Below are 16,399 nucleotides of genomic sequence, written 5' to 3' on the forward strand. Positions count from 1 at the left end.
ACCACAGGACCTCTTTTTCATAAGGCCACTACTTTCAAGAGCAGGAGACATAGCTGACTTTCCTAACACAGAGAAACAGACACACAGAATTAGACAACATGAGGGGATAGGAACACGTCCCAGTTGAAAGAAGAGGACAAAATCATAGCAAGAGAGCTAAACGAAATGGAGATGATGAACATGCCTGATAGAGAATTTAAAGTAATGGTCATAAAGATACACAATGGACTTGAACAAAGAGTGGATGACCTCAATAAGACACTTAATAAAGAGATAGAAAACATGAAGAACCAATCAGAGATTAAGAACTCAACAAATGAAATTAAAAATACAGAGATGGAATAAATAGTACACTAGAGAAAGCAGAAGTATGGCTCTGCGACCTGGAGGACATAATAATGGAAAGCAATCCAGCTGAACAGGAGAGAGAAAAAATAGTAATAATAAATGAAAACAGACTTGGGGAACTCAGTGACACCATCAAGAGTAGTAACATTTGCGTTACAGGGATCCCAGAAGGAGAAGAGAAAGGGAGGCATAAAATTTATTTGAAGAAATAATAGCTGCAAACTTCCCAAATCTGGGAAAGGAAACAGAAATCCAGATCCAGAAGGCACAGAAAGCCCCCAACAAAACCAACCCAAGGAGGTTTACACCAAGACACATAGTAATTAAAATGGCAAAAAGGAGTGATAAAGAGAAAATTTTAAGAGCAGCAAGAGAAAAGATGACAGTTACGTACAAGAGAAACTCCATAAGGCTCTCACCTGATTCTTCAGCAGACATTGTGCAGGCCGGAAGAGAATGGCATAATATATTCAGAGTGCTGAAAGAGAAAACCTGCAGCCAAGAATACTCTATCCAGCAAGGCTATCGCTCAGAATAGGAGAGAGAGTTTCCCAGACAGACAAAAGGTAAAGGGATTCTTGACCACTAAACCAGCCCTACAAGAAATATTAAAGGGGACTCTCAGTGGAATGAAAAGACCATAAATTAGAGTGAGAAAAGTAGGAAGTGCAGAAACAGTCAAATTAAGTACATCTATAAAAATCAGTCAAGGGATTTATGAAGGAAAAGGAAGGGAAAGTATGACACCATATACCTAAAATAGGGAGGGGGGAGAGGAGTAAAGAATGGGTTCAAACTTAAGCGACCGTCAACTTAAAATAGACTGCTGTAAGCATAAGATGTTATATACAAACCTAATGATAACAAATCAAAACCGAGTAGTAGATATGCAAAAAATAAAGAGAAGGGAATCCAAGTATATCACTAAAGAAAGCCAGCAAACCATGAGAGAAGAGAGCGAAGGAAAAAAGGAACAGAGAAGAACTACAAAATCAACCAAAAACAAGTAACCAAATGGCAGTAAGTACCTACCTATCAATAATTACTTTGAATGTAAGTAGGCAAACACTCCAATCAAAAGACTAGGGTGACAGAATGGTTAAAAAAGCAAGACCCCGGGGCGCCTGGGTGGCACAGCGGTTAGGCGTCTGCCTTCGGCCAGGGCGTGATCCCGGCGTTCTGGGATCGAGCCCCACATCAGGCTCCTCCGCTATGAGCCTGCTTCTTCCTCTCCCACTCCCCCTGCTTGTGTTCCCTCTCTCGCTGGCTGTCTCTCTGTCAAATAAATAAATAAAATCTTTAAAAAAAAAAAAAAAAAGCAAGACCCATCTATATGCTACCTGCTTATAAGGGACTTACTTCAGACCTAAGGACACATGCAGATTGAAAAGGAATGGTGATGTGATGAGCACTGGGTGTTATATGCAGCTGATGAGTTAGTGAACGCTACATCCGAAACTAATGATGTACTGCTGTATGTTGGCTAATTGAATTTAAATTAAAAAAAAGTGAAGGAATGGAGAACCATTTCTTATGCAAACGGAAGTGAAAAGAAAGCCAGGGTGGCCAGTACTTACATTGGACAAAACAGACTTTAAAAAACGGTAACAAGAGGCAGAGAAGGACAGTATATATTCATAAAGGGAACAATCCAACGAAAAGATATAACAGTTGTAAATACTTCTGCACCCAATGTGGGAGTACCTAAATACATAAAGCAGTTCATAACAAACGTAAAAGAGGTAATTGATAATAATACAAAAAAAGTGGGGGACTTCACCCCACTTACATCGATGGATAGATCCAAATGAAATCAACAAGGAAACAGTGGCTTTGAATGACACAGGACCAGATGGATTTAACAGGTATATTTAGATCATTCCATCCCCAAACAGCAGAATGCACTTTATTTTCAAGTGCATATCGAACATTCTCCAGAATAGGTAACGTATTAGGACATAAAACAAGTCTCAACAATTCAAAAGTTTGAAATCATACCATGCATCTTTTCTGATCATAATGCCATGAAACTAGAAATTAAAAGAAAGAAAAACTGGAAAGAATACAAATACATGGAGGTTAAATAACATGCTACTAAACAATGTTGGATCAACCAAGAAATCAAAGAAGAAAATAAAAAATACATGGAGACGATGAAAATGAAAACACAGTAATCCAAAATCTTTGGTATGCAACAAAAGCAGTTCTAAGAGGGAAGTTTATAGCAAAACAGGCCTGCTTTAAGAAGTAAGAAAAATCTCAAACACCCTAACCCTACACCTAAAGAAGATAGAAAAAGAAGAACAAACAAAACCCAAATCCAGCAGAAGGAAGTAAATAATAATAGAGCAGAAATAAAAGAGAAACTAAAGAAACAATAGACCATATCAATGAAACCAGGAGCTAGTTCTTTGAAAGATCAACAAAATTGCTAAACCTCTAGCCACGTTCATCCAAAAAAAAAAAAGAGAGAGAACTCAAAATCAGAAGGGAAAGAAGAGAAATAATAACTGACACCATAGAAATACAAAGGATTGTAATAGAATAGTATGAAAAATAATATGCCAAAATATATGACAACCTAGAAGAAATGGTTAAATTCCTAAAAACATATAACCTATCAAAACCGAAACAGGAAGAAATAGAAAGTTTGAACAGACTGATTAACAGCAATGATACTGAATCAGAAATCCAAAAACTCCCAAAAAGCCAAAGTCCAGGACTAGACAGCTTCACAGGTGAATTCTATCAAACACTTAAAGAAGAGTTAATACTTGTTCTTCTCAAACTTTTCCAAAAAACAGAAGAGGAAAGAAAGCTTCCAAATTCATTCTCTGAGGCCAGCATTACCTCGATACCAAAACCGGATAAAGACACCACAAAAAAAAGAGAACTACAGGCCAATATCTTTGATAAATACAGATGCAGTAATCCTCAACAAAATATTAGCAAACCAGATCCAACAATAATTTAATTAAAATCACTCTCACAATCTCGTGGAATTTATTCCTGGAATACACAGATCAATCAATATGTCACATCAAAAAGAGAAAGGATAAAAACCTTATTATCATTTGAATAAATATAGAAGAAGCATTTGATAAAGTACAATATCCATTAATGATGAAAACCCTCAACGGAGTAGGTTTAGAGGGAACATACCTCAACCACAAAGACCATATATGAAAAACCCCCAGCTAACATCATACTTAATGGCGAAAAACTGGGAGCTTTCCCTGTAAGGTCAGGAACAAGGCAAGGACATCCGCTCTTACCACTTTTATTAAACATAGTATTAGAAGTCCTAGCCACAGCAATGACAGAAGAAAAAGAAAAAAAAAATCCAAATTGGGTAAGGAAGAAGTAAAACTTTACTCTTTGCAGATGACATGGGTATGATATATGGAAAACTCTAAAGACTCCACCAAAAAACTACTAGAACTAATAAACATATTCAGTAAGGTCAAAGGATCCAAAATCAATATACAGAAATCTGTTGCATTTCTATCAACTAATGAGGCAGCAGAAAGAGAAATTAAGAAAACAATCCCATTTACAATTACACCAAAAATAATAAAATACTGGGGTGCCTGGCTGATTCAGTTGGTAGAGCATGTGACTCTTGATCTCGTTGTGAATTTGAGATCCACATTGGGTGTAGAGATTACTTAAAGTGAATAAAACTTTAAGAAAAGGGGGGGATGAGAAGATGGGTGAAACAGGCAAAGGGCATGATGAAGAGTACACTTGTGATGAGCACTGAGTAATGTATAGAATTGTCGAATCATTATATTGCACACCTAAAATTAATATAACACTTATCTACACTGGAATTTAAAAAAAATAATTTAATGGGAGAAAGGTGGTAAAAAAAAAATACGTAATGTTCACTGAGTGCTTTTAAATAGGATTGACTGTAATTTTACATTAATGAAACAATTTAATTTTACAATTATAAAACAATTTAAATTTCATAATCATGAAAGAAAATATTTTAAAAAGGTAAACGTCCCATTAACTATATAGAAATTTTTATATTTTATATATGTATATATTTTTAATTTTTTTTTTTTTTTTTAAGGAAAGCTTTTACAGGTCAACACTGGTGCTAAAGAACAGTTATTCTTTGAAGCTCCCAGAGGGAAAAAACAAACCATCCCCAGTGTGGAGGTAGGAAGATAATAGTGCTTGCAATGTTGTTGATATGACTAAGTGGTTAGAACACTGATGCCCACCTTCTGTCATTTACACATGAAGCCTGTTCTCACATTATTCAAATCATGGCTATTCTTTCTGCGAGATTATTTTACTGGCCTAGAGTATTAGATGAGTTAAAGGAAAAGATGCTGTATTAAGAAAAGGAATAAAACAGGCGCCTGGGTGGCTCAGTTGGTTAATTAAGTGTCTGACTCTTGATTTCGGCTCAGGTCATGATCTCAGGGTGGTGAGATGGAGCCCTGTGTCAGGTGCACCATGGAGCCTGCTTGAGATTCTCTCTCTCCTCTCCCCACCCACCACCCCCAACCCACCCTTACTTGCACTTGCGTGCACACACACTCTCTAAAAAAAAAAAAAAAAAAAAAAAAGGTGGGGGGAGTTGGAGGGAAAATCAACTTTTATGTCTAGCCATGCTCCAGTCCAGTTACTTTCCTCAGAGGACACGAGGCAAATAGAAGACATGTTATCTTAGATGGGAGCACTGCTTGTCTGTCAAATCTTTTGGAACCTATATGCCTAAGATGCTTGTTGGCAAATTCCTGTTTAAAGAAAAGAAAAAAGAAAAAATGTGTTTCGTTTTGTTACTGACAGTATTAGCCAAATTTTTTAACGTGACCAAGGAAGAGAGGCTAAACAAATTTAATATGAAAGTGGCTTAATAAGGAGAGGGACTGTAAGTAAAGGTTCTTAATGTCCAATAATGATTAATTGGAAAACAAGCCTCTAAAGTATTAGAAATTTAGACATGAAGTATAGACTTATCAATTATTCTAAGAGCAGAAATGGTCTTATTTATCAGCACTGAATGCTCAACATCTAGAACACGCAGTGGGTACATAATAAGTACATCTTGAATAATGTTATGTTACATTTTTTCTACAGGAAGTAGCAGACTTGGGAAGCTACAAAACCAAGACAACTAATAATTTAACTGTTTTTATTAAAATTTTAATTTTACTTGTGACGTATCTAATTATAAAGAAAAATATTCAGATTTTTGTTGTCCGTTCTTAAGGTTTAGGTATTATAAACTTACAGCCTTTTTTCCTTTTTAGGTAGAAAAAATTTGTTGGGCATCATGGACAAGTGTGCTTGGTTTATGCTGTGAGGGAATTTGGCCAGTAATTGGAGAAGTCACAGACATAACTGCTTCTTGCCTCACCAGTGACAAAATGGTCCTAGCTACTGGGGATGATTTGGGATTTGTGAAGTTATTTAGATATCCTGCTAAAGTATGTGTTTTTCTTTAACTCCCCTAATGATCATAATTATAAAAATGGTTAAGGTAATGCCCTTTCATAGTATTTCATTGTTGTAATATGAATATTACATGTGTAATATGAAGGGTTTAGAATTATATATACTTTTTTGGACATATTTGTAGCTTTTATTTAGGAGTAGTCTTATAATTTATGATTCCATGCCTTAAGTCCTATTGTACAGTGCTTCTCAGTATTGAGTAATGTAAATATCCCTTTTAAAGGAAACATTTATCCCTAATATTAACTTAAATAATTTTGGTATTCTTTTGATTGAATATATACCATTAACAGTAAACACAAACTTTATATTTACAGTTCTAAATTTTGAAATGTTTCAACCATTAGATCCAAAATACTATAAACACAACACCTATAAGATTAAAATAGACAGCATTGATTCAATGTAATGAATGATGTTATTTTGCTAAAACTAGACCGCACAGACTCTTTGGGGTGCTATGTGCCCATGCTGTGGTGTGCTGTGTGATGATTAAATTCTCTTAGTGCTTTCCTCTATTCAAGCTACTGGGCAACATTAGGCTTTCATTTAGTAAAATAAAATTCATATATCAAGTCCAGATGCATTTATTTCTTAATTGTCACTGATTTAGATATACAGTTGACCCTTGAACAATATGGGAGTTAGTGATACCAACCCCTGCACAAAAATCTGCATATAACCATTGACTCACCAAAAACTTTACTAATAGTCTACTGTTAACTGGAAGCCTCACCAATAACATAAAGTCAACACATATTTTATATGTTTATGTATTATGTACTGTATTTTTAAAAAGATTTATTTATTTATTTATTTATTTATTTGACACAGAGACAGAACACAAGCAGGGGGAGCAGCAGGCAGAGGGAGAGAGAAGCAGGCTCCCCCGCTGAGCAGGGAGCCTGATGCGGGGCTCAATCCCAGGACACCGGTATCGTGACCTGAGCCAAAGGCAGACACTCAACTGACTGAGCCACCCAGGAGCCCCTATATACTGTATTCTTATAATAAGCTAGAGAAAAGAAAATGTGATTACAAAAACAATGATATTATTATTATTATGAAAATAAGAGAAAATACATTTACAGTGCTGTACTGTGTTTATCAAAAAATATCTGCATATAAGTGGACTTGTGCAGTTCAAACCTGTGTTCTTCAGGGGTCAACTGTATATTATAATCTGGCAGGAACATAAGTATAAATTTGAAATAGGGCACTAAAATCATATTATGATATAGATCTTAAATAGCTGCTCATATTTATATTTTTAGATCAGCGTTGAAATGAAAACACAAGTTTAAAAATTCTCATAGAGAACCCAGGCATCTGAGGAAATACTCCACACGTCCCTGTTTTAGATACACTTACGTGGCAGAATCTTAATTGATAAGAATGTGTTCCAATAAGGCATTTATTGGTCAGAAACTTCAGTTCCAGCTTTCTAGATGGTATAGATGCCTTAAATATAGGACCATTTTCAAGTAGTAACATTTCTCAAAGACTCTATTTTTTTTCATCTTTAGGGAAAATTTGGAAAGTTTAAGAGGTATGTGGCCCATAGCACACATGTCACAAATGTTCGCTGGACTTATGATGACAGCATGTTGGTTACCTTAGGAGGTGCAGATATGTCTTTAATGGTTTGGACGAATGAAATGGAGGGCTATCGAGAAAAAAGGCCTTGTGATAGTGAAGAATCTGATACAGATTCGGAAGAAGATGGGGGTATGTCATTTTAAAATATTTTAATAAAAACACAAACAATTTAGCACAACTGATTTAAACTACAGCAGTTATACAAGTAATCATAATGTTTGAGTAATTGTGGTTTTAGTCTTTGTGGTCTGTTTAACACCAAAATTGGTTTTATGCCTCAAAAATAACAGCCTGGCATATATTGATGACTTAAATATTCTTCATCTACAAAGTATGATAATCCTACTTTAAGTAAGTACTGTTAAAATAAATTTCATGGTGGGGCACCTCGAGGGCTCAGTCAGTTAAGTGTCTGCCTTCAGCTCAGTTCATGACCCCAGGGACCTGGGATCAGGCCCCGTATCGGGCTCCCTGCTCAGCAGGGAGTCTGCTTCTCCCTCTGCCTCTCCCCCCACTCGTGCTCTCTCTGTTTCCCTCAAATAAAGAAATAAAGTCTTTTGAAAATTTTTATGGTATTGAACCTCATATTTTAAAATGATTTTTATCTTTTCCTAATAAGCAAATAATACCAGCTCTTTATAGAAAAATTAGAAAATACATTTTGCAGTAAAAATAAACACAGCATCCATAATTTAACCACTCAGAAGTAACTTCTGTTAACATATTGAGGTCTTTCCACAGGGGATGTGCATTTATATACATTATATTTTTTAACAAAAATATATTGAATTTATATTTTATAGACTGTTATCTCAGTAATATTTTGGAAACATTGTTACATATCATTATTCTATATCACTTTTACTGGCTGTATATTATTTCATAATTTGGCTATGACACTATTTATTTCATATTGTTGAACATCCTTGTATCCAATTTATAGGATCATAATAGAACTCCTCCGTTGTAACTTAGAGAATAATTCTTATGTTTTGACGGCAGGCTATGACAGTGATGTTACAAGGGAGAATGAAATCAGCTACACCATTAGAGCCTTATCAACAAATATTCGCCCAATGTTTGGAGTCAAGCCTCATTTGCAACAAAAGGAACCCTCAGTTGATGAGAGGTAACAATCAAATTTAAAACTAGATGAAGAAAAATATATTGGTGTGAAAATTGAACATATTGTTTAACTGAATGAATTTTTGTAAAAACTAAGTAGCAATAGTACTCTTGCATTTTCCAGCTCCCAGCATCTCTTAGAAAACTTGTTTGTCCTTAAATACTTTTTGGTGGTGACACTGTCTCTTGCAAGTAGTTTAGGGAATATACAAAGTGTTTATGCTTAAAGGAATATTATTTGCTAACTTTTATAATTAAATATGAGAGGGTTGTAGGAAATAATAAAATTTGAATCCCATACCAAGTATGTTTTAGGAAGCACCTGAGCAGAGATAGGATTAAATTTTGAAAAGGCATTTTTATCCATGTGCCCTTAATCAAGGATAGAAAATCATTATTTAAAAATTTTTCCAGGGGCGCCTGGGTGGCTCAGATGGTTAAGCATCTGCTTTCAGCTCAGGTCATGGTCCCGGTCCTGGGATTGAGCCCCACATCAGGCTCCTGCTCCATGGGGAGTCTCTGCTCCTTCTCCCTCTATTGCTCGCCCTACTTGTGCTCTCTCGCTCTATCAAATAAATAAAATCTTTAAAAAATAATTTAAAAAATTTCCAGAAGGCAAATTGAAGTATAGCTTCCCATTAGAGCATGGGAATTACTGGTCTTTGTCTGGAAGCAGCACATCAGAAATAAAGGCTATGCCCACAGCAATTTTATAAAAGGAGAGAGAAGTTTTTAATAAAGTCTCTGAGTTAGATGGACAGATCAATTCTGTGAACATAGCATGATGCGTTTAAAATCATCAGGGAATATGGAAGACAGTAAAGAGGTGTATAGGTCAGTTCATGTCATGACATGGACTTCAGAAGTGAAGAGTTTTTAAGAAATGATAAAGGAAAAATTATCCAGAAACTGCAGTGAGGAACCAAGAAGGAGTGGGAGGTGGGAACAGCAGTGAACTCTTCTGTCCAAAGATGTGTTGAAGAAAACTTTGTTATGAGAAGTTGGTAAGAATATTTGAGGGAAAAGTTAAAAATGAAAGGGAGTTCACTCACATTGAACGGAATTCGTGGAAAATTCGAGTGAACGTCTAGTCAGAGAGGGTTGTGCTGAAGACTCCTGGGGCTCAGCTAAATAGAGATGACAGTACAAGGAAGCCCTGGCAGAGGGGTCTGAGTGTGCACTACGGGCTTAATGTTCAGGGAGAAGGACGGAACTGGAAGGGTGAGGTGCACGTTCCTGACGGAGAAGCGGGATCTAGAGGGTCTCTGAGCTGACTAGCCACACAGGTTCCCACAGAAGTTCTAGGGGGAGTGTTGAGTCATGACGTGTCCACAGCTCCTCTTCCAGGTGTCCATTTGCTGATGAGTACTCAAATAAGAGCATTGGTGTCACCTTTACGGATAGGAGGTAGAGGGTTATTATCCGTTTTGTCATCACGTATAAAGAGGCAAAGTATTGGGGCACCTGGGTAGCTCAGTCGTTAAGCGTCTGCCTTCGGCTCAGGGCGTGATCCCAGGGTCCTGGGATCGAGCCCCACATCAGGCTCCTCCGCTGGGAGCCTGCTTCTCCCTCTCCCACTCCCCCTGCTTGTGTTCCCTCTCTCGCTTGCTGTCTCTATCTCTGTCGAATAAATAAATAAAACCTTAAAAAAAAAAAAAAAGAGGCAAAGTATTAAATTAGAGCTACGTTTTGGGACACCTGGGTGGCTCAGTTTGGTTAAGCGGCTGCCTTTGGCTCAGGACCGAGCCGAGCCCCGAGCCCCGCACCAGGCTGCTCAGCGGGGAGCCTGTTTCTCCCCCTCCCCCTGCCTGCTGCTCCCCCTGCTTGTGTTCTGACAAATAAATAAAATCTTTAAAAAAACAAAGAAAACAAAAGAAATAAATAAAAATAAATAAATGGAGAAATATTTTAAGAAAGCTGAGCATACCCTAATCTAAATATCAAGATTCAAAGTTGAAGTGGTCTGGTGGGAGGCAGTATATTATAGTGCAAAGGATGTGGTTTTTGGAGTCAGGCAAATGGGTTACAATACTAATTTTTATAATTTTCCTCTTGTGTCGCCTTGAAAAACTATTTGTTACCTCTAAGCCTCTGTTTCCTTAGAGGTTAAATGAGCCTTATAGTCACTAACTTATGGAGTATTTTATAAAATGAAATATAATGTTTATAAAGAATTTAGGTAGTACGTCTTTACCACCCCTCCCTGCAAATGAAATAGAGAGTCACCTGAGGGAAATAAACTGAAACAGTTTCTGAAATTAAATATCCACAAAGTAGTGAACAGTATCTGTATATTTATTAATCAGAGAAATACATGTAAGTTTGCAAATGTGTATGTTCCTAATATGTGCAGTATAGTGCTTAAAATTACTTCAGTTATATCTCACAGGTAATGAAAAGTGAAAAGTGTGCTATAGGGAGGAAGGAATTCTGGACATTCCCATAAATCTTTTTCATTTATTTATTTTTTAAGAAAAATATCAGATAAATTAGGTAGATCAGAATATGTGACCGAATTTTAATGTACAGGGCGTCATTCATGGTAAAATCTTAAAATTCCTCCCTTATTAGTGAAGTGAACCAAATTCTGACAGATGGAAATATTTTTCTGCCTGTGAAAAATGCTTGATGCTCTCATATTCTTTGCTTGCATTTTTTACAGCTAACATTTTCAAAATTATTTTTGAAATTATTTTGCATTTGTTCTCAGTTTATTTTATAATTTCAACTCTGCTGAATTCTTTTGAAAATGCTAAGGCCAGAGTCCAAAATGACTCAGAGTTAGGAGTCTTCATTTTTGGGGCGCCTGGGTAGCTCAGTCGTTAAGGCGTCTGCCTTCGGCTCAGGGTGTGATCCCGGCGGCGTGCCAGGATCGAGTCCCACATCGGGCTCCTCCGCTGTGAGCCTGCTTCTTCCTCTCCCACTCCCCCTGCTGTGTTCCCTCTCTCGCTGGCTGTCTCTGTCACATAAATAAATAAAATCTTATTAAAAAAAAAAAAAAAGGAGTCTTCATTTTCATAAAATGAGAGAATCAAAGGAGAAAAAAGTGAAGATACTTCTTTTTACCAACTTTGCATATATGTGTGAGGAGATATAGTCTCTATAAACATTTTTGTATTTTAAGTAAAATATATTGCTATCAAATATGAAACAACATTTTATAAACAGTGAAAACAAATGCTTGTCAAGCATCCACTTGAAAGGTTTTGGGTGACATTTGTAACTACTTGGTTGCTTTTGTGGGGCCTTTTTTCCTAAATGACTATAATAATTTTATGTTTTTCTTTTTGTAGCAAATCTTATGTATTTAAAGTAGTTGTCAATCAAACTTCCAGTATTTTTTAATACAAATATTCAGAACAGTGGAGCATAAAATACAGGCATTTTTGTATTTCCTTAGAATCCTGTTGCTGTTGCCTTTATTCTGTTTACTTACCTGCTGCATTTTATTCATCAGTTATTCGTCATCAGTGTTTCTTTTTTTCCGTTGTTCCTTTCGAAGGCAGGGGGTAGTAAGGTAAGTTTTATTAAATAAAATATTTTATTCCATTATTTATTCTTTGTTCTGTTTTGATCTTTATTGTATTTTAAGGTACTGATTTTTTCCCTATAAAACATGGAACTGTATTTGTCAAGAAAGAATTAGAAAATGAACCAAGTCCTACAGAAAAGTTGCGTTTACATGTGCAGCCTGTGGGTGCTGTGAGGCTCTTCATGTGATCGTTTGGTTTTAAAACAAACTCCAGACAGTTTTAGTTATTCCTTAAGTTTCAGAGGTTTATAAAAATAGTTACCCACACATATTTATCAGTGAAAAATTATGCAGTTTATAAGCCTGTTAGCTTCATTTAATGTATATTTATACATTCATTTAAAAACATTAACATAGGGCAATGGTATGTGCATAAAAGGGCTCTGTGGGGCACTTTCACAACTAGCTTTAGCGAGATGAACGTCGTCAGGCAGTTTCTGAAACAAGACAGTGTGGAAAAAGTCTATTTTAGAGTAAAAGGTACCAATAGGTAAACGCTGGGAGATAAAGATGAAAAAGATAGGAGACCAGATTGTACAGGAACTTAGATATAAGGCGCTCCTTAATTTATTTGGTAGACAGCAGAAATTCATTATTTGTTTTAAACAGGGGTGATATGTACAAAGATAGGAGTCTACCTAAGATAGAGTGTGATGTGACTTCTAAAAAGGCCCATATATCTTAGACTATTTTCACAAAACATTCAGATCTAGCCTCAGATCTGAAGTAGTTTATTCAAGGACTGATCTCTGCATTTTAAAGGGACACTGACAATTTACAGTGGGAGTCACTTGTTTGAAAACAGAGCTAAGTGGAGATACAATTGCTGTCTTGGGTGTGAGTGACTTTTATGGAGAAAGGACCTCCCTTTCATAAGCAGTTTTCATGAGAGCTTAGATAACCATTTGTTGTCTGTGCTACAAAGGGAGGTTCTAGACATATAAAGACGTTTCCTGGTTTCAGTAGGAGGGTGGACGAGATGACTTTTGTGATCTCTTCCAATTCTCTTTTGGTCATTGTGTTGTTAAAGGGATTCTTTTAAGTTCCTCCTTTACTAGCAAAATCCCATAGCTTAGCATGATCTTGAGTGACTCACTTTGCCTGCTAGGTTGAACTGGTTGACTGAGAAACCCTCCTGGGTCAGAGGAGGGGTTGCTTCACCTCCTTAGACAGTTTCTTTAATAGCATCTCCAGTATGACCAGCCTTTTAAGTTGATTGTTACCATTTTACTACCACACTTAAGAGCAAAGATAAGCTTTAGTATTTTGTTTGAAATTCAGAATGCACTGTAGAAAAATAAGAATGGTAAGCTTTGAAGTTTACAACATGGAACATGTTCAATTCTCATTTTTCTTTTTTCACCTTCTTCTGATTTCCCTGCCATTAATGGAGTAACTTTAGCCTTTTATGCAGTAATAAATAAAAACAATAGACCTTTAATATATGCGGTATGTTTTATCTGCATTAAACTTGTAAAAATATTTTATTACAGAAGTATTTTACTAGTGTTTTAAATTCAAAACTGTGTTGTAATCTTTTCCCTTTTTTATCTGCTGCTAAAAAGAGGTTCCAGGTAATCCTCACTCTTTGTTATACTTTATGAGACCTAATTTTGTATTTTTATCATCTGTCATATTTACCATTAATGTTACTTGGTGTTCTTTACCTCTGTTCACAGTTTTCCGTGTTTTTCTCCATTGAAATCAGTATCACTGAAATGAACAGCATCTTAGTTACTGGGTTTCTGCCCCATAAGTAATTGCTTTACCAAAACTTTATTTGTGCAGCTTGTATAATTTTATAAGTTGTATAACTTTATTTAAACAATAATATATAAGTTATCTTTAAAAAAAATTAAAATACACTTAACTGTTACACAGGTTTGTATGGATAGAAATTACCTGTTTGGGGGCACCTGGGTGGCTCAGTCGTTAAGTGTCTGCCTTCGGCTCAGGGCGTGATCCCGGCGTTATGGGATCGAGCCCCACATCAGGCTCCTCTGCTGGAAGCCTGCTTCTTCCTCTCCCACTCCCCCTGCTTGTGTTCTCTCTCTCGCTGGCTGTCTCTCTCTGTCGAATAAATAAAAATCTTAAAAAAAAAAAAAAAAGAAATTACCTGTTTGTTGTTTGTGTTACAATTAAAGCTGTCAGATGGTAACACTGAATGATGTTCACCAACAAAACTGACTTAGATGAAAGACCAAGGCTGCTATCATTCTTTAAAATGGCCCTAAGAAGGGGCGCCTGGGTGGCTTAGCTGGTTAAGTGACAGACTCTTGATTTCAGCTCAGGCCATGATCTCAGGGTCATGAGATCAAGCCCCACCTCAGAGTGTGCATGGAGCCTGTTTGAGATTCTCTCCCTCTCTAAATAAATAAATAGGCCCTAAGAGAAACATTTTTAAATGGTAAATGTTATAAATCAAATTATATTTATTACTTACATTCAAAACGTATGAAAAAGGTTTGAAACCAAACTTTCTGTAATAACTTGAAGAGTTCTTTTTATACTCTTGTTAAGTGCATGTAATTTTTATGTCACCAGCCATGCTCACTTCTACGTACTACTTCACGTCCTGTATGAATACACGCACTTCTTTTATAGTGCGTGTTCAAGATGGAGCACTTCAGTCACTTTTATAGATGTGTATCCTGGAAATCCTTATGAAAATGCAAATATGTTTTCATCCTTTAATTTTATACACTTAATCACATGATGGATTTTTTTTCCCATAGCAAAGTCATTTCATGTCATTTTCTACTTTAGTTGTTACAAATCGAATATTAACTTAAAATTTGGAAGGGGGGGCGCCTGGGTGGCACAGCGGTTAAGTGTCTGCCTTCGGCTCAGGGCGTGATCCCGGCGATCTGGGATCGAGCCCCACATCAGGCTCCTCCGCTATGAGCCTGCTTCTTCCTCTCCCACTCCCCCTGCTTGTGTTCCCTCTCTCGCTGGCTGTCTCTCTCTGTCCAATAAATAAATAAAATCTTTAAAAAAAAATAAAATAAAATTTGGAAGGGGGAGTTGATAGCATGATTGATTTAGATTCAGTGTTCAGGGTATTAAACATTTGAATAATGATTATCTGAGATAAAAATAAACCAAATGAGGTGGGCTTTTTTAATTAAAGGGTTTTAGGGAAAGAGCCTCCATATATATATTTTTTTAATTTGAGTGTAGTTGGCACACAAAGTTACTTTAGTTTCAGGTATGCAACATAGTGATTGGCAAGTTTATCTATTACTCTCTGCTCACTACAAGTATAGCTACTCTCTGGCCCCACACATTGCTATTACAATATCATTCACTGTGTTCCTTGTCTTGTGCCTTTTATTCCTGTCACTTATTCCCGTAACTGGGAGCCTGATCTCCCACTCCCCTTCACCTATTTTGCCCATCCCTACCCCTCCCCTGTGGCAACCATCAGTTTGTTCTCTTATTTATAGGTCTGATTCTGCTTTTTGCTTGTTGATTCATTTGGGTTTTTTCTCGAAATCATATGGTATTTTTCTTAGTCTTATTTCACTTAGCATAATACCCTCTAGGTCCATCCACGTTGTCGCAGATGGCAAGATCTCATCCTTTTTAATGGCTGTGTAATAGTCGTGTGTGTGTGTGTGTGTGTGTGTGTGTGTGTGTGTGTGTGTGTTCCTTAGCCATTTGTCTATCACTGGACACAGGCTGCTTCCATGTCTTGGTTATTGTAAATAATGCTGCAGTAAACATAGGGGTGCAGATATCTTTTTGAATTAGTGTATTCATTTTTAGAGGGGGTTAAATATCCAATAGTGGAATTGTTGGATCGTATGGTATTTCTATTTTTAATTTTTTGAGGAGCCTCCATGCTGTTTTCCACAGTGGCTGTACTAATTTACATTCCCACCGACAGTGTCCAAGGATTCCTTTTTTTCCACATCCTCACCAACATTTATTATTTCTTGTCTTTTTTACTTGAGCCATTCTAACAAGTATAAGGTGATATCCTATTGGGGTTTTGATTTACATTTCCCTGAAGATTAGTGATGTTGGACATTTTTTATGTATCTCTTGGCCATCTGTATGTCATCATGTCTTTTCAGAGCCTCTGTCCATTTTTTATTTGCATTGGGTTTGTTTGTTTTTTGGTGCTGAGTTGTATAGACTATATATTTTAGATATTAACCCCTTATCAGACGTATCATTTGCAAATGTCTTCTCCCGTTCAGGAAGTTGCCTTTTTTTTTTTTTTTTTTTTGTAGATCGTTCCTTTTGCTGTGCAAAAGCTTTTTATTTTGGTGTGGTCCCAAAGTTTTATTTTTGCTTTTGTTTCCCTTGCCT

At 36.4% G+C, this 16,399-nt stretch overlaps 1 protein-coding gene across 10 annotated transcripts in view; it reads left to right on the forward strand.

Annotated features, from left to right (window-relative positions):
* Window positions 1–16,399, forward strand: part of EML5 (EMAP like 5) — a 169,731-nt gene that overhangs the window by 123,978 nt on the left and 29,354 nt on the right. For 3 of the 10 annotated variants that reach the window (XM_044389980.3, XM_044389984.3, XM_044389982.3), the window contains exons 24-28: window positions 4,430–4,518; window positions 5,622–5,798; window positions 7,353–7,554; window positions 8,428–8,554; window positions 12,008–12,067. In XM_044389980.3, the coding sequence (XP_044245915.1) occupies window positions 4,430–4,518; window positions 5,622–5,798; window positions 7,353–7,554; window positions 8,428–8,554; window positions 12,008–12,067 (655 nt within the window). Of the gene's footprint in view, window positions 1–4,429; window positions 4,519–5,621; window positions 5,799–7,352; window positions 7,555–8,427; window positions 10,211–12,007; window positions 12,068–16,399 lie in introns of those variants that run through there. The other 7 variants (XM_026515483.4, XM_044389981.3, XM_057318332.1 and 4 more) reach the window with 6 other exon arrangements.

This window comes from Ursus arctos, unplaced genomic scaffold (genome assembly GCF_023065955.2).
Source record: "Ursus arctos isolate Adak ecotype North America unplaced genomic scaffold, UrsArc2.0 scaffold_25, whole genome shotgun sequence".
Lineage (NCBI taxonomy): Eukaryota > Metazoa > Chordata > Mammalia > Carnivora > Ursidae > Ursus > Ursus arctos.